The sequence below is a fragment of the Macrosteles quadrilineatus genome, unplaced genomic scaffold (genome assembly GCF_028750875.1).
Source record: "Macrosteles quadrilineatus isolate MER2022 unplaced genomic scaffold, UCM_ALF_1.0 Scaffold_2__2_contigs__length_208266976, whole genome shotgun sequence".
NCBI lineage: Eukaryota > Metazoa > Arthropoda > Insecta > Hemiptera > Cicadellidae > Macrosteles > Macrosteles quadrilineatus.
Window position 1 is genome coordinate 18,706,819 of NW_026542595.1, and position 26,879 is coordinate 18,733,697.

Sequence of the window (26,879 nt, forward strand, 5' to 3'; positions counted from 1 at the left end):
TGGAGTGCTCCTACGGACTTGATTTGGTATTTAAAAGAACTGGCCAGTATTTAATTAAGTAAGTTATTTGCATGAATCTCACTAAGTGAGCTATTTATCACTATCCTAATTGCTCTCCTTCACTTGTAGTATTTAAGATCTTAGCTTTGGAAGAGAAATAGGCAATACAAGTGTATACAATTCAACATATGGTCTTTATTTGTGTTTAACCTAGTAGTACCGCAGGTTATTGTCTAGATAATTTTGAATCTGATTGATTACTGAGTTGTCAACTACAAAATAATTTATAAAAAGCCTGAAATGGATCAAAATTTAGTTGATTGTTTGTTTTGTTTATGAGTTTGGGTGGTTAAATAATTTAAAGGTATACTGCTCATCAAAGTGCTTAAGGCCTAGTTTTTGAAAAGTCAGATTAAACTTTTGAGTGCATGGTAGCGGGCTTACTTGATGATACCTTAGGGCAGGAAAAAATTCCTTGTTGGGAGTCCTGCAACTGATCCATCCTAACAACAAGGTGGCGCCCTCTCTCGAGCAAATCCCGACCAACTTGGTAACAATTCAAGGGTGACCTGCTATCAGTAATCCAGACTTGGATAAGCTACGGATTTCCCCCACCACTCACGCCCTTCTCCACTGAGCTAGGCTATCAAAAGTGATATCTCAGGTGCCAAGGTGGCACGGTCATCTCATAGTCATCTCCCGCGGTCACGGAAACGTCATCGTCGTCTCCCGCGCTCACGGAAATGTCATCGTCATCTCCCGCGGTCACGGAAATGTCATTGTCGTCTCCCGTGGTCACTGAAATGTTATCGTCGTCTCCCGCGGTCACGGAAACGTCATCGTCGTCTCCCGCAGTCACGGAAACGTCATTGTCGTCTCCCACGGCCATGGAAACGTCATTGTTGTCTCCCGCGGACATGGAAGCGTCATCGTCGTTTCCTGCGGTCACGTATACCTCATTATCGTCATGCGCGATTGCGGCAAAATCACTAACAAATCCCACGGCAGTTTGGACATCATCATCGTCTCCTGCGGTCGTGGAAACGTCAATTTCATGCGCGACCGCGGCAATTTGAAATTCCCGGTAAAATACGAAATTCACGCATAATTCCCGGTTTTCCCCGTCGGTGGACACATTCACAGTGCACCTCTATAAATATCCACAATTCGTGACCTAGTAGCTGGATTACAGGACCACCGTCCCATTCCCGTCAGTAAAATTCATATTAATTAGATTCATATGTAATGTTTACCAAGCTTTGTTTTTGTTAAATAAAAATTGTATTAGCGTAATTGGTCAAAAAACAAGAATAGAGACAGTAGACATTTGTGGGACTAAAAAACAAGTGAAAAAAATTACCTGAAACCTTCTTCTTGAAGAGATTGAGAATTTTCACCCCAAATTGATTTAGGTACTTTATCAGATTTAGGAAACTGCCCTGTAAAAGAAACCATATAAGTGTAAAAATAAAGACCCAAAGAAAAAAAACAAGTGACAAATACAGAAGTACAACTACTACTCTATTTAGGGTATACAGTATGGAAAGAAAATGAAAAGACAGTTATTCCAGGATTCCAAAGACAGTCCAAAATTTAATATTACCAAGGATGAAAAAACCTATTGTAAACAAAGTTATTTTTGCTTTTCATTGGTTTATATAATTCAATTCAAATCTCCGATTCAAGTAATTGTTTTATAAAATACATTATGGTACCTATCTACTAGAAAAATCAACACTAAAGACACTTAGAGATATGATTACAACTGTATTTTGCATAAACTAAAAATACAAAACTATTTTATCATCGAAAAACACTTGAATAACCTTCTATTACAATGATAGCCCTAGGTTTAACCCTTTGAGTCCTAGGCCAATAATTTGTATTTTGTAAGACTTTTTTTGTTTGCCTTTTAATTCCATTAACTGTTGTTGAATTGCAAGTATATTGTTCTCACTAGTGGCGTGTCAAAACTGAATCTCAAATCTCAAAACCAACAAAACTTTGGAAAACCTTTGGTTTAGAGATTGATCACCAAGTTTCAATATTCAAAAGTTTTTAAATTGAAGATTTTGGCAGTTTATTTTTAAAACTGCTGACTTTTTTGTATCATTATTATTGTTTTAACACTGTTTCCACACAAGTTTGTAACAATAGAGCACACACACCACCAATAACAGTAATGAAACAAGTAAATATTGTATTCTGAACTCCAAAGGGCATCTTAAATACTATAACTGGAATGAGGTACGATTCAGTTTCATATAAATATTATTTACTAAAGAAATATTGACCACTAAATGTTCTAATTAATCTAATATTCATGTTTATGTTAATTATTAGTAGGTAGTTTAATTTATTTTACTGTTGGTTGTTAATAAAAAAAGTATTTAATGTTTATTGGGTTTTAAGAGTGGGCAGTCACAGTCGGCCATATTCGATTGATGTTCCATAAGAACAATTCAATCTTTTGAACCATAACTTATAGCGCCGTTATTTTTTAACATACGTTTGATGTGTCATTGGAAAGAGAGTGCAATTCTACAGGGGGTTTACTTTTTATTTTTTGAATTTAAGAAATATTTAAATACTTATGGCAAAAATACGCTTGTTTAAGTTTCCAATTTAATTGAGGTTTTTTGAAAGGAACATTTAAAATTCAAAAAAAGCAAACCCTCTGCAACAATTAATTATCGAATAAAATTTTTGTTTCAAGAAGGTCCGAACGTAAACTGTACATGTGATATGGTTTAAGAAAATGTATGTTTTTTGCAACCCATTGCAGCGGGAACTCGGTGTAGTAGTCTGTTAGATCGCCGCGAGATAGCAGCGCGCTTGCGCTCCTTTCGCTTAGCATTTGGCGGGAACTCAAATCAGGTTATGTTTCTACATTCGTGTATAATATGCTGCTAGCCTCATTTAATAAATTATTTTGAATTATTGTCATAAAAATAATGATTATAAAATTATTTTTATGATTATTGTTATTAAAAGAAAGAAAATGAATAATATATAAGCATGAATAAATGACCTGCTGTTTTAGTAAGTGATTCAATCATTTAGACTATTACAATTGTGTTACTGTCCATTATACCATAAATTTATGTCGAACTATTGACAAGAATGCAACACTAAGCTAAAACCAATCTATGAATTATTTCAATCCATGCGATTACCCCAATCAAAATTTACAATCAAAATTAATCAAAATTTTTACAACAGCTGATTTTTACATCTCAGGGACTAAAAATGCTTTTTTTTATCATACTGCAGCAAAAACTGCTGTTTTAATGCATGCGTTGCGGGTCAAAAGTAGCATTTTTTTACTCTCTAGGGAGTAAAAATCTTTTTTAGCCCCTAGGGAGTAAAAATCGGCTGTTGTTAACTGAGTTATAAATTTTGAATGTAAACAATCGCATGTATCGAAAGTATGTATAATCGATACATAGCTTATGTTAATTGATCATAGCTTATATCGATAGTATAATGTACACTAACAAAATCGTAATAGACAAAACGATTGAATCACTTACTAAACAGCTGCTTGTACCGACAGATACCAATCCTGCTGATTACGCCTCAAGAGGGCTACTATCTCATGAAATCTTAAGAAATTCACTATGGTGGATTGGACCTAATTGGCTCATGGAGGAACCAATGTCTTGGCCGAGTCAACCTAAACCTGCTCTAACACCCAACGAGTCACTGCTTGAGTTTCGCCCTTGTTGCCGCCAAAGAGACAAAGAATGAGTTCACTGCCTTAGTTGGAAAACATTCACAGTTCACCAAACTACAATCTTGTATAGGATGGATATCAAGGTTCATGCATAGTTGCCAAAAGAAGAAAGATAAGATTACTGAACCATATCTTACTTATAAGGAACGAGCATCAGCCCTACACCTACTTGTGAGACGGACTCAATCAAGTTACTTACCTGATCACATTGATAAAATTGCTACTGACCACACATGTCCTAGCCTTCAGCGGTTAAGTCAATTTTTTGATGAACAAAGACTCATTTGTATGTGTTTTATTTTGGTTGATTTTTAAACCACTGGACGACCTCTAGTCTTTATAATTAAGAACATTTGCAATAAAGTAAAAAAGGTCTACCAGCTGTCACACTTGTCCATTATTAAATTCCTTACCTTATTTAGTTGCTATTGGGGCAAGTGTGGTGATCTCTGTCTTGCCCTCTTTCACGTTCTTTTCAAATTAACTCTCTCGCACTTATACTTATTGAGATATTTTATGAAATGCAACTCAACTTCCCGAATGCCCCAAAATCAATTTAAGTTCAAAATGTTTATAATAATAGGAATTGGGCCAAACTCTCTCAGAGACTCAAAATTGTAAAATTTTGTCGTTGTAGAACTTTACATTCAGGCAATAGGTATAAGATGATAGGTAATAAGTTGTTAAAATTAAAGTGATATAATGGAAATACTTACCTAGTTCTTTTTCTTTTTTATAATAATGAAAAAAATTTAGCCCAAGGGGTTTAAGCCCCAAGAGCCTATATTGTGTGGGGCAAGTGTAATATATGCATCCAGCTAAAACATTACAGATTTATGGTTTTTATTATATTTTTTTATTAAAGAATGGCTTAATCCCTACACTTTAAATCCCATATTAAAATATTTTTTTGAAATATGCATCCAACTAAAACATTACAGATTTATGGTTATTATTATATTTTTTTATTACGGAAAGTAAATAAAAGAAACGTCTTATAACACTTAAACATATATTTACGCTTATACTGTTAATCACAAGACGGTAAATACACAAAAAAGATGGTAAGTGGTGATCGATTTCGATTGGACACTCCAATCATCATCAGACCCAATAGGCGAACATTCGCCTGTTATAAGACGTTTCTTTTATTTACTTCCCGTAAATTTAATAACACGTACAATGCTGATCAAGAAGTTTTTTTTTTTTATTATAATGGCTTAATCCCTACACTTTAAATCCCATATTAAAATAAAATTTTTGAAAAAGTAGTAATGATTTAACAAAAAAAGTGACAAGCTTGGTTTTGAAGGTAAAATATAGGGTCTGAAAACTTATAACTGAAATACTATAGAATAATAAAGAATACACTATATCAACTTAATACCTAACGAAACAAACCTATACTTTTACAATAAGTTTAAATTTTTATGACATCTTATAAAAACCATATGGCCGACTATTACACTTGCCCCGTTGATGCACTTACCCCAATGCACTCTATCTAGTATGACATAATATATTAGAAAATTCAGTAATAAGCCTAACTTACTAACCTTTTTCTTGCAATCCTTTTAATTTAATCCTCAATTCGTCAATTAAAATTCTCACTTGACGGTCCTAAAACAGAGAATAAGTTCTACATGAAATACTATTCTTGTAGGCTAAGTATTTTGAGATGGAGAAAAAAATGGCACATTATATAATAAACAATATTAGCAATCTGACATATACTTTCTCCCATTATCTTGTCAACAACCTTTAACATGGGTAAGCGGTGGGAGTAAGTATGAATTTATGAGTTTTTTTATGGGAAAATAACACAAGTTACAATAACTTTTGAACCAAAATGTTAACTGGAATGGGATTTGTAACATTTTGTTCAGAATTTAAAGGACCATAACATACTAATTTGTACCAAAACCGGCTTTTTTTCTAAAATCAGATTTTTTATTATGGGAAAATAACACACAAGTTACAATAACTTTTGAACCGTAATTTTTACGGGAATGGGATCTGTAAAATTTCGTTCAGAAGGGTTTAAAGGGCTATAGCATACTACAATTATATTAAAATTGTTTCTGGCCATTTTTGATAGCATTCGATTTTTCCGCTATTTTATGGGTTTTTATGGAAAAATCACCATCAAAAATAGAAATTTCATAAAAATGAAAAATACCTGGAGATATTATGAATTAGTACCTGCATACCAAATGTCATCAAAATCGGTAGCTCTGTACAGATCCGCACATACAGACACGCACACACACACACACATATCTTTGCCGAATACTCGCAAACACGAAATGGTGGCATCTTTCAAACTGCGACCACCAGTGGATTAAGGAAGGTGGCAAAATCTTGTGTATATTGATATTTATAAAGAACATTCCATTTTAACATCAAACACTCTAGTTTTTAATAGTGGCACCTTGCCGCAATTCGGTATATATCAACAGTGTGTGGACAGGATGCCACTAATGCGTTGTAGCGCTTGAGCAGTGTGTTTGTCCCCCTTGCTTCTCGCGTGCGCTGTTGCCAGTTCTCTGTCTTCACGTGCCTATACCCTAGCTCGTTGCCCACGCCTATCACTTTGTCTTTCTCACTTAATGCTCATTAGTTTAACGATTTGTTTACATATTTTACCAAACCGGTATTATAATTGTACCAAACCAACAATTTTACAATTGGATTTAATGTCAATAAACGAATAAAATGTCGGGAGGAATAAATCAAAATTAAGATTAAGTCATAGATAATAATATAATATTGTATTCTATACAATTTAAATCCATGTGTGTAGCCCCTGAGCTGTTGGACATAATGTAAGACTAAATTACTTACGTAATTCCCGTCACAGTTCAATAAAATATGTCTATTCAGGACATGTTTCAGTGTTAAAACACCATCGTCAGCTTCAGGTACATAGTGTAGAGTTGATCAGTTGTTAACATCGTCAGAAGATAAACACAGTACGGACACGAATAAATACATAAAACAATTAAACATTTAAAAAACAGGCCTGTTCTAACAAAGATGACCGACCGCACAGGTAGCAAGGGACAGACTAGACCAGCTTATGCTTATCAGTTGTGTGAGAGAGAAAGAGAGATATTGGGCAAGGATCAGCTGTTGTAAGATGGACGGAGTTATTGATGAGTGAATTAAAAATGGTGTAGGAACTGAACTGCAGTTTTTCGTTAAATGTAGTCTCACGGGTGTTAACGTTGTTAAAACTTTTGTATATTTCATACTCCTCTAGAGTGTACATCTTTTTCCCTTTTCTGCAAGTGTGTAGAATTTCCAAGCTGTTAACACGAGCTGTTGACGATGTTAACAACTGATCAACTCTACACTATGTACCTGAAGCTGACGATGGTGTTTTAACACCGAAACATGTCCTGAATAGACATATTTTATTGAGCTGTGACGGGAATTACGTAAGTAATTTAGTCTTACATTGTATTCTATGTCGTTAATATCTTCAACTTGATTCCTAGGAAAAGTATAAAATACTTGAAACTAAGCTAAAACAATTTAAGTATCAAAAAAATCATGTTTACTTTGAACCAGTGGCATGATTTGTTAACGTTTATGATCTTAATCGTACTATTTCTATTAAGATTTGTGGATTTTCATTTGCTATTTTTGTGATCGTTATTATAACAGCCTTATTATGGCTACCATGGTACAAAGGGTGTTAGTTTTGACACAGACACAGACATGATTATACAAAAATAAATTACAAGTACAAAATGAAATTACAAGATCTACAAAATATTGGAATTAGGGAATTCGTAACTTTTGATGATTTATAAATATAAATTTTAACTTTAGAAACTCGTTGCCACCAGAAAAAAAATATATTTTCGGTAACACCCACTTGTAATGTTTTTGAAATATTAAATACTATATTATTAGGCTAAATAAGGATTATGAACTTTTGAGAAAATCGTAAGCCGCACACCTATCAACCGCAAACTTGAATGAAATGCCTTGATGTGCCCAGTAAAATATCATTTTTCAATAAACTCTCTTAGCACAGGAACCCTAATTAAAGACTTATGTAAAAGATCAAATATACCAGGTGTTTTAAAATGAATGGCCCGATTTTATCGCTTTATAACTTTAATACTATTAAACTTACCGCTATAAAATACACATCAAACGAAAAAGCAACTCAAAGAGTTTATGCCTTCCAAAGACACATGATTTAACAAAATCGATCCAGGGATTGTGTCAATTTGAGTCTTTTCACGGGATTATGTTCATCACCAAACTTGACATATAATTCACACTATTCCGATAAACCTCAAAAACAAATTTGAATAGTTGTCAAGCTACAACCTACCAAAGGTAAACAGCTTATACATTTAATAGAAGTATTCCCTGGAAATGAGGTAATTATTCCTGACACTGTCGTATAGAATAAGATTGAGAAGTGGTCCCAGTTCCGCACATTTTTAACAATTGCTTCGTACACAGTTATTAGTGTGTGTATATGTGTAAGGTGATGATAAATGAGAGTGAAGTAAATAAACACGCTTCATCTCCTCTGATCACTAAAAGTATTAAGTTAAAATATTAACTGTCTACTTTTGTTTTCCAGACATTATTTTTTGGGAAATAAACCATACAAATACAATAGGTTTTTATAAACATTTTAGAAAAAAGAAAGTCAATAAGTTAATGAATTACGCACTTAAAAATTAAAACTCCTTATTCACACACTATCAACAATTATTTATTAAACAAACTGCCTCTTTTATAAATATAAATATGGGTAATGATGCTAAACATTTAGACAAGCAATAGTGCTGCACCCTGTTGGTACATTTTGTAACCTTTTAATGCTATTGATAATCACAGAAGCAAATTGTTTAGTTGAAACAGCTGTTAAGATTCTTTAATTCTATTTAAATATGAGTACTCATAAGGTTAACATGGGAAACTCCAGAGCCACTGGGGCAGAGCCCTTTTGACGGATCTGCACCAGACTTCACACTAACCATCCTTGAATAATGCTTAATAATGCCTGAAAGTTTTATTACAATCTGTCGAGCGTAGTGATGTGGGCCGGGTAAATACCCAGTGGGTAGGTAAATATAAATTGGGTATTTACCTGGGTATTTACCCCAGGCCCGGGTAAATACCCAAAAACTGGGTATTTATAATTTGTATTAAAGTTAGAGAAGATTGAGATGTTTTTTTGCAATTATTACCCTGTAAGGATAGTAAAATGATAATAAAATGTGTTAAACAAAATTTCATATGGACACTACTAGCATTTTACTTCTCGGTATAATCGCCATAAATACCCAGGTCTTAGCATAAAGCATAAATACCCTGGTCGCATGGTTGCACTGGTCCTGGCTACTTATAATTTTTTTTTTTTTTTTTAATGATTTCAATGATAGATGGATGAATTTATTTTATTGAAAGTGAAGAAAAATAATTTGTAAAGTAATAGTTATTATTTAGAAAAACAGGAAAATTTAACATAGTAGTAGCCTATGTGTAAACAACTTAAGAAAATAATTAAAATTCAATCTGTAGGATGGCAGGATTTAATAATATCTGTTGGTATCAATGGTATAAAAAAAAACTAATTTCATAAACTTGTGATACAAAAAATTTTTGGGGACATCGGTTTAACCGGAAAACCCGTTATCCGGACTAGCCTCGGTCCCGAGGAGTCCGGATGAGAGGGAGTCTACTGTACTTTCAGTATTCTGCCATTCTGCCTATGTCAATCAGGCTTTGGGTCTGTCTAGCCTTCCATCCAAGCCATTTACACAATACAAATTTTAACTATCATAATTTAATAACAATAGAAGTAGGTTTAGGTTCACTATTTCTCTGATGAGGTGTTGTCTTGATTTTATAACAAAAAAGTGCTAAATCATTCAATAAAAGGTACTAGCAAAGCTTCAAGTTACTGTAAAAGGTGTTATAGACTATCCTAATTTATCATGTAATGATAACAATAAGATATTTAGTGGTAAATATGAATTAATTTCAATCGATTTCATAAATACCCAGAAATACCCGGGTATTTCTGGATTATGGGTATTTACCCCGAGTTTTAAATACCCAGGTATTTTACATCACTAGTCGAGCGGTTTCGGAGTCCATAACGTTCAAACACACACACACACACACATATATATATATATACAAACTTCCTCTTTTATAAATATAGATTTAAATTGATTGCAAGTACAATATTGTGTAACTAAAAATGCAATTTAATAACTAGGCATCATCCAGGTCGGGAACAGGAGAGTCTGGGTTGTATCAAATTGACAACCACTAAAAAGACCGTGCACCAGTGTTTTAGGACTAGGTTTTAGGTTATGACTGATGTATTTTTTTCGGCCGCCATCTTGGATCCACAATTTTGAAATGTGATAAATTATTTTAAATATAAAGGGGGTGTTGTGACCCATCATTTTGACTCAATTCCGCAATCTATTTTTTGTTATCAAGTTTTATTTATGAAATATTGCATTTTTTTTGTTAAAAATGTCAATATTTCAAAATCGAAAAATGAAAATGAAAAACGGATCACGGAATTAAGTTCAGATTAAAAAATTAGTTCGAAATGATGGGTCACAATACCCCCTTCATATTTAAAATAATTTATCACATTTCAAAATGGCGGATCCAAGATGGCGGCCGAAAAAAATACATCAGTCATAACCAAGTGAAAATAGGTCGACAATTACTGGTAGTGTATACTTATCTTTATCTAGCACTATTTTGTGATTATGGTCTTAGTTTGTAATTGCATAATGTTAAAATGGGCTAAAAATAAAGTTTTAAAAAGCCCTCATAACTTTAGAATGAATCAAGATTTTTAAAAACGGTTTGTGGCATTGTAATCAGGGTAAAAATTTAGTTCGAAATGATGGGTCACAACCCCACCTTTACATTTGACAAAAATATTTTGCATCCAATCAAGCGGATCCAAGATGGCGGCCGGAAATGACCACCTTGTCAAAATGAAGTACTTACTACCCAACAATGTTTGGAAGTGGTCTGGGATTGATATTTGAAAAAATGTAGAAAAAAGTTGGGGGGGGGGGACAATTAAAACTCACCCTGTATGTTTACCTCATGTAACATTTGAACATGGATTGAAACATTATATGTCTTTGGAATACTCTGAGAGTGAGAAGCAAAACATAACTTTCAGCAATGATGCATCGAAATCCACCTTCACTGTGTGATTCAAAAAAATTGTAAAATATTTTCTCAACATGACTAGAATGTTAATAAAATAGAAGTATCAGCACGAAATAGTTTGCAAGATAAAAAATTGCAGCATAGGGCAATTTATATAGTGTTCTAACCTAAAACATTGTTATTGTTTCAATTTAAAAATGCAATTGATACAAAGTAACTACAATACAAATACAATGTTTTTAAATAAAAATATAAATTTTAAATGGTGGCATAAAAACAATTTAAATAATTATTTACTACACAAATTATATTTGTAATGTGTAACATCGTTCACCACTCGGAGCAAGAGTATATTATTTATGGTACTTAAATGGTTTAATAGTACGTGGCAGTACAGTATTATTAGTGTATTAGTTGCTTGTTGCACTGTTCTACACACTGCTCAAGCGCTACAACTCATTAAGTGGCATCATGTCCACACACTGTTGATGTACACTGAATTGCGGCATGGTGCCACTATTAAAAACTAGAGTGTAGGCTGGCGCGAGAATTGGCAACGCAGCATTAAGGAAGTTGTAGTTCCGGTGGACGACGCGAGGCGCGCTAGCTGCTGGCATGGTTTCGTGTTCCACAATTCGGCGTGTGCCTGCGCTACTTAAACACACATCGACGAGATGAAAAATACTCAATTGTGGCATGTGATGTTTAAACAACGTAATAATGCTGGAAACCCTCAAAAATGATCAAATTAGCTGTGGCACCCTGAAAAAGGTGCCACAATTTTTCAAGGTGCCACAGTACGCCCGTGTGCCTGTGAAGGATGCCACTATTCGGTGAATACAGACACACACAGGCATTACTTCGAAAACCACTTTTTTTGTGTTCAGGGGAACCCAAAAGAGATAATCCATTCAAACTCGAACATTTTGACAAAAACAATACTTTCTCCATATACTAATGGTATAGGGGGAGAAAGTAAAAATCACTGGGGGCAGAGCCCAAGGGACTTTAAAAAAAAATTTAAGATCAGTTTGTACATCTGCGTGACACGCTCTTTCTAATGAGATTTGAATGGTCAAAATCGGTTAAGAAACTCCAGAGGAGTACAGTTTTTGTGTAGGGAAATTTTTTTTATAAGTTTTATATTTGTGTTATATCAAATTTCATCTTGGTTTTTATAATATTTAAGGAAGATGTAGCCTAAGTGAAACAATGTACAGTTTTGGTTGCATCAGACCTTTATAATAGCTCAAGGCTTTAGATGAACTCAAACTTACCTTTGGCTTGACAGAGAGTTCAGAGGAATCGTTGGAAAGAACACTTAGAATGTAGTTGGAGTAAACTCTTGCATCAACACCACGGGCTTCTAACTGCTCTTCCAGCCAAAGCTGAATTCCGGAAGGCATTGAAATCTGTCGTGGATACTTCATACTACTCTGTGCCTGCAATTCAAGAAAGCATGATCAATAAACTATGGTGATAATAAGCCTATAATTAATTAACTTTGATGAAGATAAATTTATCAGCAAAAATAAAACTTTAAATAAGCCTAATTGATCTAAAAGGTGAAACAGTTTCATTTACAGTAGCTCAAATGGTTCTTTATTAATGTAACTTTAGTTAGTCAACATTTAATGTCTATGGATTAGGCTACCTCAGTTTATACGGTCTAAAGCTACGTTTCCATTAATACAAGTCGCAGGCACATGTCACGACACATGTCGATGCACTAGTGAAAAATTCCCAGGAAATTCCCGGGAATTTATGATTAATTAACAAGATAGGTTTAAAAATTGTTACCTAATAGGTAAAAGCTGTAATTATATGGTTAAATCAACCACAAAAACTTAATTATATTATAGTACAAAATTGTAATTGAAATTAATAACTGGGAATTTATAATTGTATAAGCTGTCTGATAAGAACACTCTTATGTTAACAAAATATTGTAATTGATTAATACACAAATCAGAAAAATAACCTTTGAAATACCCAGGAAATAAAAAATATTTTTTGAAAAAAATAATAATAATTTAACATAAAATTAAGACTACATATAAAAAACAAAAAGGTTTGATGGGATTTGAATACATATAGCCTATGATATCTTTGCTTTTCGTATTATTATATCTTCCGTATTCCGTATTGATAATTTTATTCTCATCAACCATCCCTCCCAAAGAAACTTTCTTGAGAATAAGCCTTCCTTTTCTCCGTAATCAGCTAGACTTTTCCATACATTTAAGACAAAACCTATGGCCTCAAATAGCTCGATAGGGTCAAGAAAACTGCCAGTATTAATGCTGCAGATGGATCAGTCCAATGGCAAATATTACCTCTCGATGCAGTGATGGCAGTTTTCAGGGGTTTAAGGGGAGGGGAAAATTCCCTCTTTTGCCTAGTAAGAACGAACTAAATTTTCGCATTTCAGCTCATTCCAATTAAATAACTCGTAAGAGCTAAACTGTGGTTATGATCAATTTTTATTTTCATACTTTTGTTAGAGCATTCCTACATTCTATTTTTGGTTGTAGATAAAATATAGCTCAATGTTTACTGATCTAGACTTCACTTCCTTGTTAGAAATTTTAAAATTCTTGGGTTTTCAATGTTTTAAAATTCTGTAACTAAGTTACTATTAGATGATGTAGTTTTAATTCCCCTTTTGTTTGTTAAAACTTTAATGTACTAGTTCTTGTATGGCAATGTGTGGGCCTAACTGCTTCAAAATGCCAAATTGTAAAGCTGGAAAAAGAAACAGAGAATTGTAAAATATAGTTTGATACGAATATGTTATACCAAAGGATGTTTAAACATGAGTTCTAAAAACAATGCTTCATATATAAATACCGTACCTCAAGTTTTTATAGTTAAAGAACTAAAATCCATTTGGTTTCATAAATCCCCATTTGTTTATACAGGAAATTATTGCATGGAATAATGGAACTCTTGGATTAAACTGTAACTTATGAATTTACTTAAGTAAACATAGTTTTAAGGTTCTGTAACTGTCAATATGTGTTAAAATTTTCAAAATTTTAAAATTTTCATAAATTTCCAATATTTGGGAATCATCAGAGTTCCGGGCCAAAGAAATATTCCCGGCAATATTTCCATTTTATAAGTTCCATCCCACTGGGAATATTCCCAGCCCACATCACTAGGGGACCCCTTTAAGTGGACCTATTGTTCAAGAAAAAGCAATACAGTTGTTAAATGGCGACAGTTCCTTCACGGCCAGCAACGGTGGTTGGTATGACCGGTGGAAAAACGCCACTGTATTCAGCAGCTAACTGTCACCGGTGAACAACTTTCTTCAGATCAGGCTGCGGCGCAGGAATACCTTGCTTTATTCGATAATTTAATAAGTGAAGGAAGTTATTCCCCCCAACGCCAATGAAACCGGTCTTAATTATAGAGCACTGCCAACTAAGAGCTTGGCCTCTAAATCAGAAAGTCGTACTCCTAGGTTTAAGATGTGTAAGGATCGAGTAACCCTCGTGGCTTGTTCCAAAACTGCTGCTAACCATAAGCTTCCTCTCATGATGATAGGCAAAGCTGCTAAGCCACGAGAATTCAAACATATCAACATGAAGTCACTTCCAGTGGTTAATATAGGAATCAGAAGAGAGGCTGGATGTACGGGAAACTGTTTAAAGAATGGTTTAATGACCAATTTGTACCATCTGTTATTAAACGGTTTAGCCAAGAAAATGACATCCCCCCACGTGCTATTCTTTTGTTAAATAATGCACTGTCCCACCCAGACGTTGACGAACTTACGTGTGGCGAAATAAAGGCTGACTTTTTACCACCAAGGGCTCCATATTTGAAATGGTTGAGAGTTGAGTCAATCGTCAACACTGAACTCGACCAACAACAGGATTTGGTATTTTAGAAACAGAAATCCAACAGTTGAGAAGTGAGTTGGTAGTCACTAGTCGCTAGGAAATGAAAGCAGCAACACCGTACGAAATACAGATGACATCATTTTGAACCAATCACAGTGCAGAGTGGCTTGCGAGCTTCTGGATCCTTTTTTAACTAATTTCAACAATCTGCCATGTATTTCGAGAATCTGAAGTAAACTGTCAGCTCCGTCCGTGAGAGATTGAGAATATGTCTTAATCTTAGTGATTGCAAAAGTACCTTGTTTAAGTATTCAAAATAAAATTAACCATGGAGGATTGTTTTAGAGCTTATTATAGGTATACCCGTAGTAAATTATTTGCTTTCATCGTCTCTATTTAAGAACAAATCACCTAATTTTAGTTCCCTTCTTCGTTTTGTTTCATGTTTAACTGTGTTTGTGTTTAAGTTAAAGCTTTAATGGATATTTGCCATTGCACTGAAAGCATGCCGTAACTTAAATAAATTTGATCCCTTTATTAGGTGAATTATGGTGCTGAAATAAACTAACTATGCTATTTTCATTGTAGTTGTTAGCCTCCGGATTGTCAAATAATATTTCTTCATACGAAGAGCGTCACATTTACACGAAAATAACAAATAAACATTTAAACACGACACAAACACGAATACGAGACATTTATGGTAACTGATCAGTTTGTAAACTTTATATTTGATTTTATTGTAGTTCTTTCTAAATACAAAAGTGTTTCAATGTTATAATCACTTCTTTTAATTAACTTATTTTGTGTTAGTATATTTATATAAGGCACAAGCCTTATTTGGTGACCCCGAACTGTACTTTTTATTATCATTAATTCAATTGGACCATAATGAATAATCAAGAATCTACTCCAACTCCTAGTACACCAGAGGCTTCACAAATCTCACCAATTCAATTGAAAATTCCACCATTTTGGACAAAAAATGTTTCACTTTGGTTTCATCAAATTGAATGTCAGTTTTCTCTTCAATGGAATTTCAAAGGAAAGAACTAAATACAATTATGTAATGAGCTCACTGGACAATGAAGTTGCAAGTCACCTTTCAGATTTTATTACCAAACCTTTGTCTCAAACTCCCTACTCTGACTTAAAAGAAAGGCTCTGCTCAGAATACGAAATTTCAGAAAATGCCAAACTAAAACAACTGACAACAGAAGTTTTTCTCGGAGATAAGAAGCCGACAACTCTTCTTCGTGAAATGAGAACCTTAGCAGGCACACAGGTAACTGACAGTTTTTTGAAAGTTATTTTTCTACAACGTCTACCTAGTCACATTCGTACTGCCCTAGCTGCTTCTCAAACCAATTCTCTTGATGACTTAGCTAAATTAGGTGACCAAATAGCTGAACTATCAGCTGTCGACAACTACGTTTGTGCTCAAGGAGATGTTGCGCAATCTAGTGATCGGATTGCCAACTTAGAAAAACAAGTCAGCGAACTAACTCAGTCTATTGATGGACTTCTTAAGTTAAGTAAACGCAACTTCCCAGTCAAACATAAGAACAATTACTATCCTAAGGAGAGAAATGATCAAGGTGAAATTTGCTGGTATCATAACAAATTTGGTGAAAATGCTAAAAAATGTGTTCAACCTTGTTTGTTCACACCAAAAAAGAATGCACAACAGGAAAACTTCCTGCCCCGTCTCTAAATGCGGCTCAGGATGACAGGGGCTTTCAATCTCGCCGCTTATTTGTAACTAACTTACCCTGTGGTCGTAAGTTTCTGGTGGATTCTGGAGCAGACATATCTGTTTTGCCTCTCACAAACAAAGACAAATGTGCTGTAAGTAATAGACAATTATATGCTGCCAATGGTTCTGTTATCAAAACGTACGGTAAACAAGACATAAAACTTGATCTAGGCTTGAAAAGAAAGTTTGCCTGGTCTTTCATAGTTGCAGACGTAACCCAACCCATAATTGGCGCAGACTTTTTATCACATTATGGTTTACTTGTTGATATCAAAAATAAAAGACTAATTGATAACAGGACTCAATTATCTGTTATTGGAATTCAAAAACTTTCAAATCAACAATCTGTATTGGTTCTTGACCCAAAAGGTAAATACTCAAAACTTATCAACCAATATCCTAATTTACTGAAAGAAAATCCTAATTTTCAAGTTTCACAGGACACAGTTTTTCACTCAATTCAGACAACAGGTCAGCCTGTGAACTTTAGAGCTAGACGTTTATCTCCAGAAAAACTTGCGGTAGCTAAAAATGAGTTTCACAAGATGGTTGAGTTAGGCATTTGCAGACCTTCAAAAAGCTGTTGGTCCAGTCCACTTCATTTAGTTCCTAAAACTGATGGTACATGGAGACCTTGTGGGGATTACCGTCCCCTAAATGCAAAAACAGTTCCTGATAGATATCCTATACCTTATTTACATGATTTTAACAGCCAGTTAAATGGAAAAACTATATTTTCCAAAATTGATCTTGTTCGGGCTTTTCATCACATTCCAGTAGCTCCTGATGACATTCCAAAAACTGCTGTCATAACGCCTTTTGGATTATTTGAATTTCTAAAAATGCCATTTGGATTAAGGAATGCTGCACAAACTTTCCAGAGATATATTAATTCTCTTTTGCATGATCTAGAGTTTACCTTTTGTTACTTAGATGATATTCTAGTAGCATCCTCCTCAAAAGATGAACATATTAATCACTTGCAATCTGTTTTTGATAGACTTAATAAGCATCACATTAATATTAATACGTCAAAGAGCGTATTTGGCGTGACTGAGATCTCTTTTCTTGGTTACACAGTTTCGAAACAAGGAATTTCTCCTCTTCCTGATAAAGTTGAAGCTATTGTTAGTTGCAAACTTCCTGAAACCATTCTTGAGCTTCGTAGATTCCTTGGACTTATAAACTTTTACAGAAGTTCACTTCCTAACGCAGCTGCTATTCAGCAACAACTATTTGATTTGTGTAAGGGTACACATAAATCTGATAAACGAAAAATAATTTGGACTTCAGAATCTAAGAAAGCTTTTGAGGATGCAAAGGGCCAGCTAGTCAATGCTACACTTCTAGCACACCCATCTCCTGATGCTCCTTTAGCACTCATGGTCGATGCATCAAACTTCGCTATAGGTTCGTCTCTCCACCAGATTTGTAATGGAAACTTTGAACCTCTTGGGTTTTTCTCTAAATCCCTTACAACAACTAAAAAAAAATACAGTACCTATGACAGGGAACTCCTGGCTGCATACCTATCTGTGAAGCACTTCCGTTATCTCCTTGAAGGGCGAAGTTTTGTTATATATACAGATCACAAACCTCTATCTTTTGCTTTCAATAAACCCTCTGATACATCTAGTCCAAGGCAATTGCGTCATCTAGACTTCATTGGACAGTTCACTACCGACATAAGGTATCTTCCAGGAAAACAAAACATTCCTGCTGATTTCATGTCAAGAATAAGTGCTATTGACCTAACTTCATCTATATCATTTGAACAAATTTCTGAAACTCAATCTCAAGATGCTGAACTTAAAAACCTTAAGTACTCAAACACAACTTCTTTGATATTCAAAAATATTTTACTTCCTAATGGCTCAGAGCTGTGTTGTGACACAAGTACTGGAAGGCTACGACCATTTATTCCTCAGCAGTTCAGAAAGCAGTTATTTGACTCCATTCACAACCTGGCACATCCTGGAATCAAAGGATCTCTGGACCTTATTAAACAACGTTTTGTTTGGCCTTCCATGAATAAAGATGTCAGACTTTGGGCCAAAGCATGTGTAGCTTGCCAGAAATCAAAGGTTTGGAAACATACTACTTCTGAGATTGGAGCTTACAACAACGTTAATGGACGTTTTTCTCACATTAATGTGGACATAGTTGGACCCTTGCCACCTTCTCAAGGATTTACGTACTTGCTAACTATCATAGACCGCTTTACACGATGGGTCGAGGCAACGCCTATCAAGGATATTACTGCTGGAACAGTTGCAGAAGCACTTCTTTCTACCTGGATTGCTAGATTTGGAGTTCCTCAAAACATTACTACAGATAGAGGAAGACAATTCGACTGCAATTTATTTCAGGAATTAACAAAACATCTCGGTATCCATCACATTAAAACTACAGCGTATCACCCTGAAGCTAATGGAAAGATCGAGAGATGGCACCGACATCTGAAATCTGCATTAACAGCTCAACTCACATCTAACTGGACACAGACGTTACCAATGGTTCTACTGGGACTAAGATCTTATATTATTCCAGAACACAATGTTACTGCTGCAGAAATGACACTAGGTCAGTCCATCAGACTGCCATGCGATCTTTTTCAAACCACAGAAGATACCTCAACAAATGTTCCTGATTTAGTGTACAATCTGAAAAGAAAAATGAATGATCTCAAACCAATAGAAGCCAAATACCATTCTTCTAAGAAGGTCTTTGTTCATCCAGAATTAAGAACATCCAACCATGTTTTTGTTCGTCATGATTCATCCCGAAGACCGTTGCAGGCTGTCTATGATGGCCCTTACCAAGTGGTTTCACGATCTGACAAGTGGTTTACTATTCTTACTCCACGAGGACCTACGTCGATTTCTATTGACCGACTCAAACCGGCATTCCTCCTTCAAGATTCTATGAACGATACGACCATTAACGTAAGAAAAGATGACATGCAATCTAGAGAAATTCAAGTAGACAAGACCAAAGACAGAAATGAAGATTTTGACCTTAAAAAAACACTGATTTTTACAAGATCAGGTCGTAGTGTTCGTCCCCCGCATCGTTACGTTCCTCGTTGACACTGGGAGGGGAGTATGTGGCTACATGGTTTTGCCATTAATTTGAATCTGCTAATTACTGTCTCAACTATACTTTGAATGTTAAAATTATCATATGATCAGCTGACTGTTTGTAAACTTTATATTTGATTTTATTGTAGTTCTTTCTAAATACAAAAGTGTTTCAATGTTATAATCACTTCTTTTAATTAACTTATTTTGTGTTAGTATATTTATATAAGGCACAAGCCTTAAGTCAATTGTCAATTGTTTGAAAAATATGAAACGATTGGAAAGTGAGTGACTCAACACTAAACTCAACAGTGAACCATTTCAAAAATAGGGTCCCAAATGTGACACCTTTACTGCAACCAATGGATCAGGGGGTTTTGCAGGCACTTAAGCTTAAGTACTGCAAACTCTTTTTTTAAAGTCCTTAATTGAAGATGATACAATCCTCGTGGTTCAAAAAATGAAACAGACAAACGTAAAGGATGTTGTGTATTGGGCCACTGAATCTTGGGAAAATGTGACAGCTAGAGCGATAAGAATATCACGGAAAAAGATATGGATATCGTTAGATTTTGAAGAAAACCCTAAGTTAGCGAAAATGGCCCAGTTAACCTGTTACCAATGATACAATCCATGTGAGAATGCGGTCAAAGAGGACGTGGATGAATGGATAGCGGCAGACGGCATTAGTGCAGAGACTCTGACAGACAATGACATCATAGCAGCAGTGACGCAAGATCATGTTCAGGGCGATGATGACGAGCTAGGGGGCAGGGGAGGAGAGGAGAAAATGACACACAATGAGGCAGCCACATCACATCGCTTGACCTTGCCCTTCGCTACTTAACATACTACTGCCACGCTTGCAGATGTGATGTTCATGAGAAAATGGTGGAAATACACGACGAAAAACAGACTGACAAAACTACAACACGAAACGGCAACACAAAACCACAATGACGATGCGGCATTTCATGTCTAATAACAAGTAACCCATGTTCATTTTTCAGTACAATGTGTGCAATATTTCTTACAAAATAATTCTTTGTTTTTGATTACATTCTGTAAATTTATTCTTCATTTAATAAACAAAGCATTGTATTCCTTAATAGATTAGTTTCTTTATACTCCATTTCAACATATTTAACCCTTCCCATTGCCTTTTGTATAGTGCAAATTTTTTGAAAAATAATTTCGGAAACGCTTTTGGATTAAGCGGATGTTCGGATTAGCGAGACTCAAGTGTAGGCCTACAAGCAAACATTGGTCATATAATAAGAGTATAATATAGGCCTAGGATATACGATTAACCACACCCGAGCAAGAGTACTTATTTCTTATAGCCTACTATAGATTGCTTTTATTAGGCTAAAGATAAGCATGTTGTAAGACAGTAGGCTACCTCAGCACAGATGTTGGGGGGCAGTGACCATGAAGGAGAATGGATGAAGCAGGCTAAATTTGTGAGTGTTAACAGTCCAACTGATGATCTTATGCTTTTCCTTCATGTCCTACGGCCGCAATCAACACCACACATGGAACTATCAATTTAAAAATATAGTGTAGGTACAAAGGTAGGAAAAACTGGTATCAATAATCTGTTGGTGTTAGATAAAAATTAAATTAAATGAATAGGCCTAGTGAAATTAATGTTATGCAAAGTTTGTTGGGTAAGTTAAATAATTTACTTTAAAATTTTTAATGAAATGATAAGTTCCATGTTTGGTTTCGCTGCATGAAGGCTGTTGACTGGATGCCTTCTATCGATACTCAGCCATGTTGTGAGACTGAAACAGAAAATTAAGTTGACTAATTAATATTTTAGTTTGGATACTAAGTGTATTATAGAAAGTAAGTTATCCTACAGTAAATGTTAGCCTACTGATTTACAATAACTTGTTAGACCTAGGGTAGGACTGGGTTTAAATATACAATGAAAAATTTCTTTTAAAAGTGTGATGGGGTATGTTATTATAATTACTAGCCTAGTTGTTCTGCCCGTGCTTCGCAACAGGGCAAGAATACTCTTGAGAGAATAATAAAGGTTTCACACATACATACTATGCAAATTATACAGGCAAATCTCAATTGTCCTATTGCTTATTTTAATGAAAATATTTGTGTTTTTGCATGAAACTGCATGGCAGTATTATAATTTAATAACTTTTTTACTGTAATTTAAACTTCTATATTGAGAGTCAAAATATAAATTAGGGGAAAAGTAAACAAACAAACTATAATTAATAAACCAATCTAACAGCTAATGAATTTTAAATATAAATAATAAAAAAATATGTGTATTTATAAATAAATGCAATTATAATAAGGTTATTGAATACTCTAATTTCACCCCACGCTGTAAATAGTTGGGTAGGCCTACTGTATAACATTTGACTGGAATATTAACAAATTTCCCTCTAGGGAAGTAGTTATTACCAAAGGTCTCATGGTAAGACCTAGGCCGGGGACAGACTTTTTCATTTTGATGTCCCCATAGTGGCCAAAAACATCATCCGTTCAAAATGTTATATGTATATAGGCCTATATATAAATAGATATACAGTAGACTCCCTCTTATCCAGACACCTTTTAACCGGACATCGGTTTACCTGACTACACTCCACGGAAATTACATCTCTTTAACCGGACAATTTTTATCAGCGCATCGGTTTAAACGGACTAAATCGGCAGGAAGAGGGCGGTACTGAAACGACTGTTCTCGTGGGAAAGATTTGAGACCAATGAACGAGTTTTTGGGGACGTCAGCTTAACCGGAAAATCCGTTATCCGGACTGGCCTTGGTCCCGAGGAGTCCGGATAAGGGGTAGTCTACTGTATATGTCCATGAATAAGATAACTTAACTCGAGTAATTTTGTCTGATTTTGATGTAATTTAACTTGGAAGGTGTAGGGCGGGATAAACTTGAATGAGTTTGCGAACCAGCACGATCGGACTATGGGAACGGGGTTTTATGAGGGGTTTATGGGGTGAAAATAGTTTTCATTGTTTTTGACTACCTACCGTACTCAAAACACAAAATTTCCCAATTTCTCTATAGACCATTTTGAAGAGCTTAAAAAACAAATTTAGTTTTGAGTTTTCGACCACTGGACAACCTCTAGTATCAATAATATAATACATCTTCTACACTTTGTATAGGCCCTACTTAAAGCTTGATAAAATCAGTCTGGTGGAAGAAGTGTGTCTATTTTGACGTGTAGTTCCGTTGCAATGAATCACATACGACAATCAAGGTCCGGATATTTCCTCAAATCCGAGTATAGAGGTAAATCTGGCCTTTCAAGGTTCTCGGACTATAAATTAGATGCACCCAGTATTTTCTCTTAAGTTTTCTTGCACGAAATCTTGTCAGTAACGCACATATGACAGCGGTTTATTTAACATTTATTTATTTATTTAGTTTATCAAAATAAAAAAATAAAATAAATAAATTTCCCAGTGGGAAATTTCCATTTTTATCCGATAAAACCCCCCATAAACCCCCGTTCCCATAGTCATGCTGGTTTGCGAACTCATTAGAATAAAATACATGTAGATTTACACGTTTGTACCAAATTTCATCAAAATCGGATAATTTGGTTCGATTTATCTTGCTAACGGACAAATAATATATATATATGTGTGTGTGTGTGAATTTGATGGATAGTGTTTTTTAAACACTAGGCTATGTGTGTATTTGAAGCTGGGGTATTAACAATTGGTAACATTTTTATCCGATAAAACCCCCCATAAACCCCCGTTCCCATAGTCATGCTGGTTTGCGAACTCATTAGAGAATAAAATACATGTAGATTTACACGTTTGTACCAAATTTCATCAAAATCTGATAATTTGGTTTGATTTATCTTGCTAACGGACAAATATATATATACCTATGTGTGTGTGTGTGAATTTGATGGATAGTGTTTTTGAAACACTATGTGTGTATTTGAAGCTGGGGTACCTATTAACAATTGGTAACAAAAATCAGAGCACATGAAAAATTTGTCCGGATATTTCCTCAAATCCGAGTATAGAGGTAAATCTGGCCTTTCAAGGTTCTCGGACTATAAATTAGATGCACCCAGTGTTTTCTCTTAAGTTTTCTTGCACGAAATCTTGTCAGTAACGCACATATGACAGCGGTTTATTTAACATTTATTTATTTATTTAGTTTATCAAAATACATCCATAAAAAAGCAAACTACAACAGTTTAAGTTACGTACTTGTTCTACATATAAATTACATGACAATTTTGACTTTAAATATTTTGGAATTTCCCTGTGACCATTATGATAACAATTAGCATGCTAAATTATTTGTCTTTCAAACTCTGCAAAATGTTTTCTAAAGAAATTGCGGAATCTTTTGTTTTTATCGTAAAAAAATGGGAAATTCCCATTTTTATCCAATAAAACCCCCGTTCCCATAGTCATGCTAGTTTGCGAACTCATTCGAATAAAATACATGTAGATTTACACGTTTGTACAAAATTTCATCAAAATCGGATAATTTTGTTCGATTTATCTTGCTAACAGACAAATATATATATAGGCCTATGTGTAGGCTATATTTAAAAATATTGATTATTAATCAACATTTTCCATCCGATAGATTCAATTGATATTAGCAAAGCCCAGTTAAGAAACTGTACCCTACGTTAGGCCTAGGTTTATACAAAATCACCGCAGATTTCCCTTTAACAGTGTGATTATCAGAACCTCAATTTTATGACTAGAGAGCAAAAGAACATTATAGGCCTTGTCTAACTAAAACATATTTTAAATGTTGGTAAGTTTTTCAGTTTAATACAACTTCAGCCTAGGCCTACATAGGCCAACTCAATCCATAAGTTAAGTCAATTGAAAGGTTAACCTATAAAAGAAATAAAATAAACATCTATTCCGCCTATCATGGCCAAAAATCTCCTTTTTTACACACTTAGGCCTAACTTATCTTATGAGGAAGCTAGTATAGGCCCCAAGTTTCAACTTACAGATAACTTGTCGATTCTTCTTATACTTAAGTTAGATCTTAATTCTTACTGTAAGTTATTGTATCTGTTACAAAACTAGTGTTATGTAAAAATATTTTAATAAGCTTACATATTTATCCACTCATTAAAATTATTGTATGTACAAATTCCAAACCAACGATAGGCCTAAGTTTATATGATTATGAAGTAAGCCAATGACAAGCGATAAGTCAATTCAGCTTTAGGAAGGCATTTTTGTGATCAGACTAAGAGTGGCACAAGTTATGAAAATACAATGGAACTACACGCCAATTAAGAGCTACCCTATTTAAAATTAAATCCCCAATTTGTTAAATGAAATCTAACAAGTATAATCGAAGTAATTACCTTTAGTAGCGATAGAAATATGAAAAATCCAGGCAACGATTTCTGAAACAAACACACACCCCTGAGATGGAGGATAGATTCTAGATTCTACACACAGGTTTGCCACCCACCAGGACCAATGCTTTCCTCCGATTACTAATATGTATTTGTATACAGTATTCATGTAATACACAATAAATGAAAAAGTTACCTAAAAGTATTATAGTCAATGGTTTTATCAATGCCTAAAGTTTGCATTTTTTTCTAACATCCATTCTAAATATTTTATTAGTCTTATATTGCTCTATAATCAATGTACTATATGAATTACATAAGTCTTTAATCTACGATTCAAGGTCTGTTTTGGTCTATGATTGTATGAATGTTTCATGTTGGTCATGGCTGAGTGCACTTTTGCACTGATACCACGGCCTTCGAAGTTTTTTTTTCTAGGACGCTAGGCCTTTTTTCCTGGGATTGTTTTTCACATTACTTCAGGCAGCCTGAAGTAATTTTAAAAATCAGGCTAGACCTAGGGGTTGCGGCATTATCACTTAGATAAGATCCATCGGTGACTTGGCGAGGATCGAACCCGGGACCTCAGGGATTGAAGTCCCGCGCTCTAACCACTACGCCAGCTCGCTCCCCGACGGCCTTTCGGCCTTCGAAGTGGTGGCAACGTCACAAGTGGTGTTGTACAAATGTTTTGTTTGGAAGCAGATAATGGTAGTCTATTAGCGAATTTCCCATATAGGGGATAAGCTATTACCGTAGGTCTCATGGTAAGACCTAGACCCGAGACTGATTTATTTATCGTTTTGAGGTCCCGAGAGGCCAAAAACACTATCCGTTCAAATTCATATATATAAATAACTTATTAAAAATGATAGACAATATGATAAAGAAGAAATTGAAAAACAAAATACAAAAGCAAAGAAAATCAATGGAAAATGAAGAGAAAAATAAATATATATGTACACCTTATGACAAATATATGACTAAAGCAGTAAGAAATACATTTAAAAACTCGGATATAAGAGTAAGTTACAGAACTAAGAACAATAAATTCCAATTAATCAATAAAAAAATCAAACACACAGAAAATACAACAAATCAGGAATCTATAAGAAAAACTGTAGTGACTGTAGGAATTATTTATAGGTCAAACATCGCGGAGTTTTAAAGCAAGATTCAAAGAACATCTACAAGCATTGAAATAAAAAAAAATCTAACATCTATGAAGTCGAACACTTCGCCGACCATATAATGAACTCAGACCACAGTTACAGTTATAAAAACATGAAAGAAAATTAACTATTTTAGAATATGAATACCCCCGCCGCAGCAAACCTGCCGACTAAGCGAATTTCCATTTGTCTGAATTGATTTTCAGTTAAATATATTTTAATAACATTAGGTTTAACGAGTACCAAGGTTTGCTGCTACAAGGAAACTAATAAAGTGTGTTTTTGAGTAAAATATTGATAGCTTAGTACAAAATAAATAAATTTGCCAAGTTTGATCAAAATATATCCATAAACAAGCAAACTACAACATTTGACAATATTCTCCATAAGAATAACATGGGAATTTTAAATTTAAAATTTTTTTAATCTTCTCCGTTACTAATAATCGAACAAAAATACTTTTATATACTAAATTATTTGTTTTTTAAGCTCTTTAAAAAGGTCTAAAGAGAAATCGGGAAATTTTGTTGTTTGAGGGTCAAAAGTGAGAAAACCAATTTTTACCCCATAAAACCCTCCGTAAAGCCTCGTTCCCATGGTCCGATCGTGCTGGTTCGCGAACTCATTCAAGTTTATCCCACTTTACACCTCTAAACCAAATTTCATCAAAATCGGACAAGAATTACTCAAGTTATCGCGTTCACGGACTGAACGTATATATGTATATATATATATATA

The 26,879-nt window shown here is 34.5% G+C and overlaps 1 protein-coding gene across 3 annotated transcripts in view; it reads right to left on the reverse strand.

The window, feature by feature from the left end:
- Nucleotides 1-25,057, reverse strand: part of LOC128988064 (uncharacterized) — a 44,513-nt gene extending 19,456 nt beyond the window's left edge. For 2 of the 3 annotated variants that reach the window (XM_054409252.1, XM_054409250.1), the window contains exons 1-5: nt 24,976-25,057; nt 21,014-21,398; nt 12,202-12,366; nt 5,293-5,356; nt 1,361-1,439 (exon numbers count right to left, since the gene is read on the reverse strand). In XM_054409252.1, coding sequence (XP_054265227.1) covers nt 1,361-1,439; nt 5,293-5,356; nt 12,202-12,354 — 296 coding nt within the window. In that variant the 5' untranslated portion in view covers nt 12,355-12,366; nt 21,014-21,398; nt 24,976-25,057. The remainder of the gene's footprint in view (nt 1-1,360; nt 1,440-5,292; nt 5,357-12,201; nt 12,367-21,013; nt 21,399-24,975) is intronic. The other variant, XM_054409251.1, reaches the window with a different exon arrangement.
- Nucleotides 25,058-26,879: the final 1,822 nt, after the last annotated feature.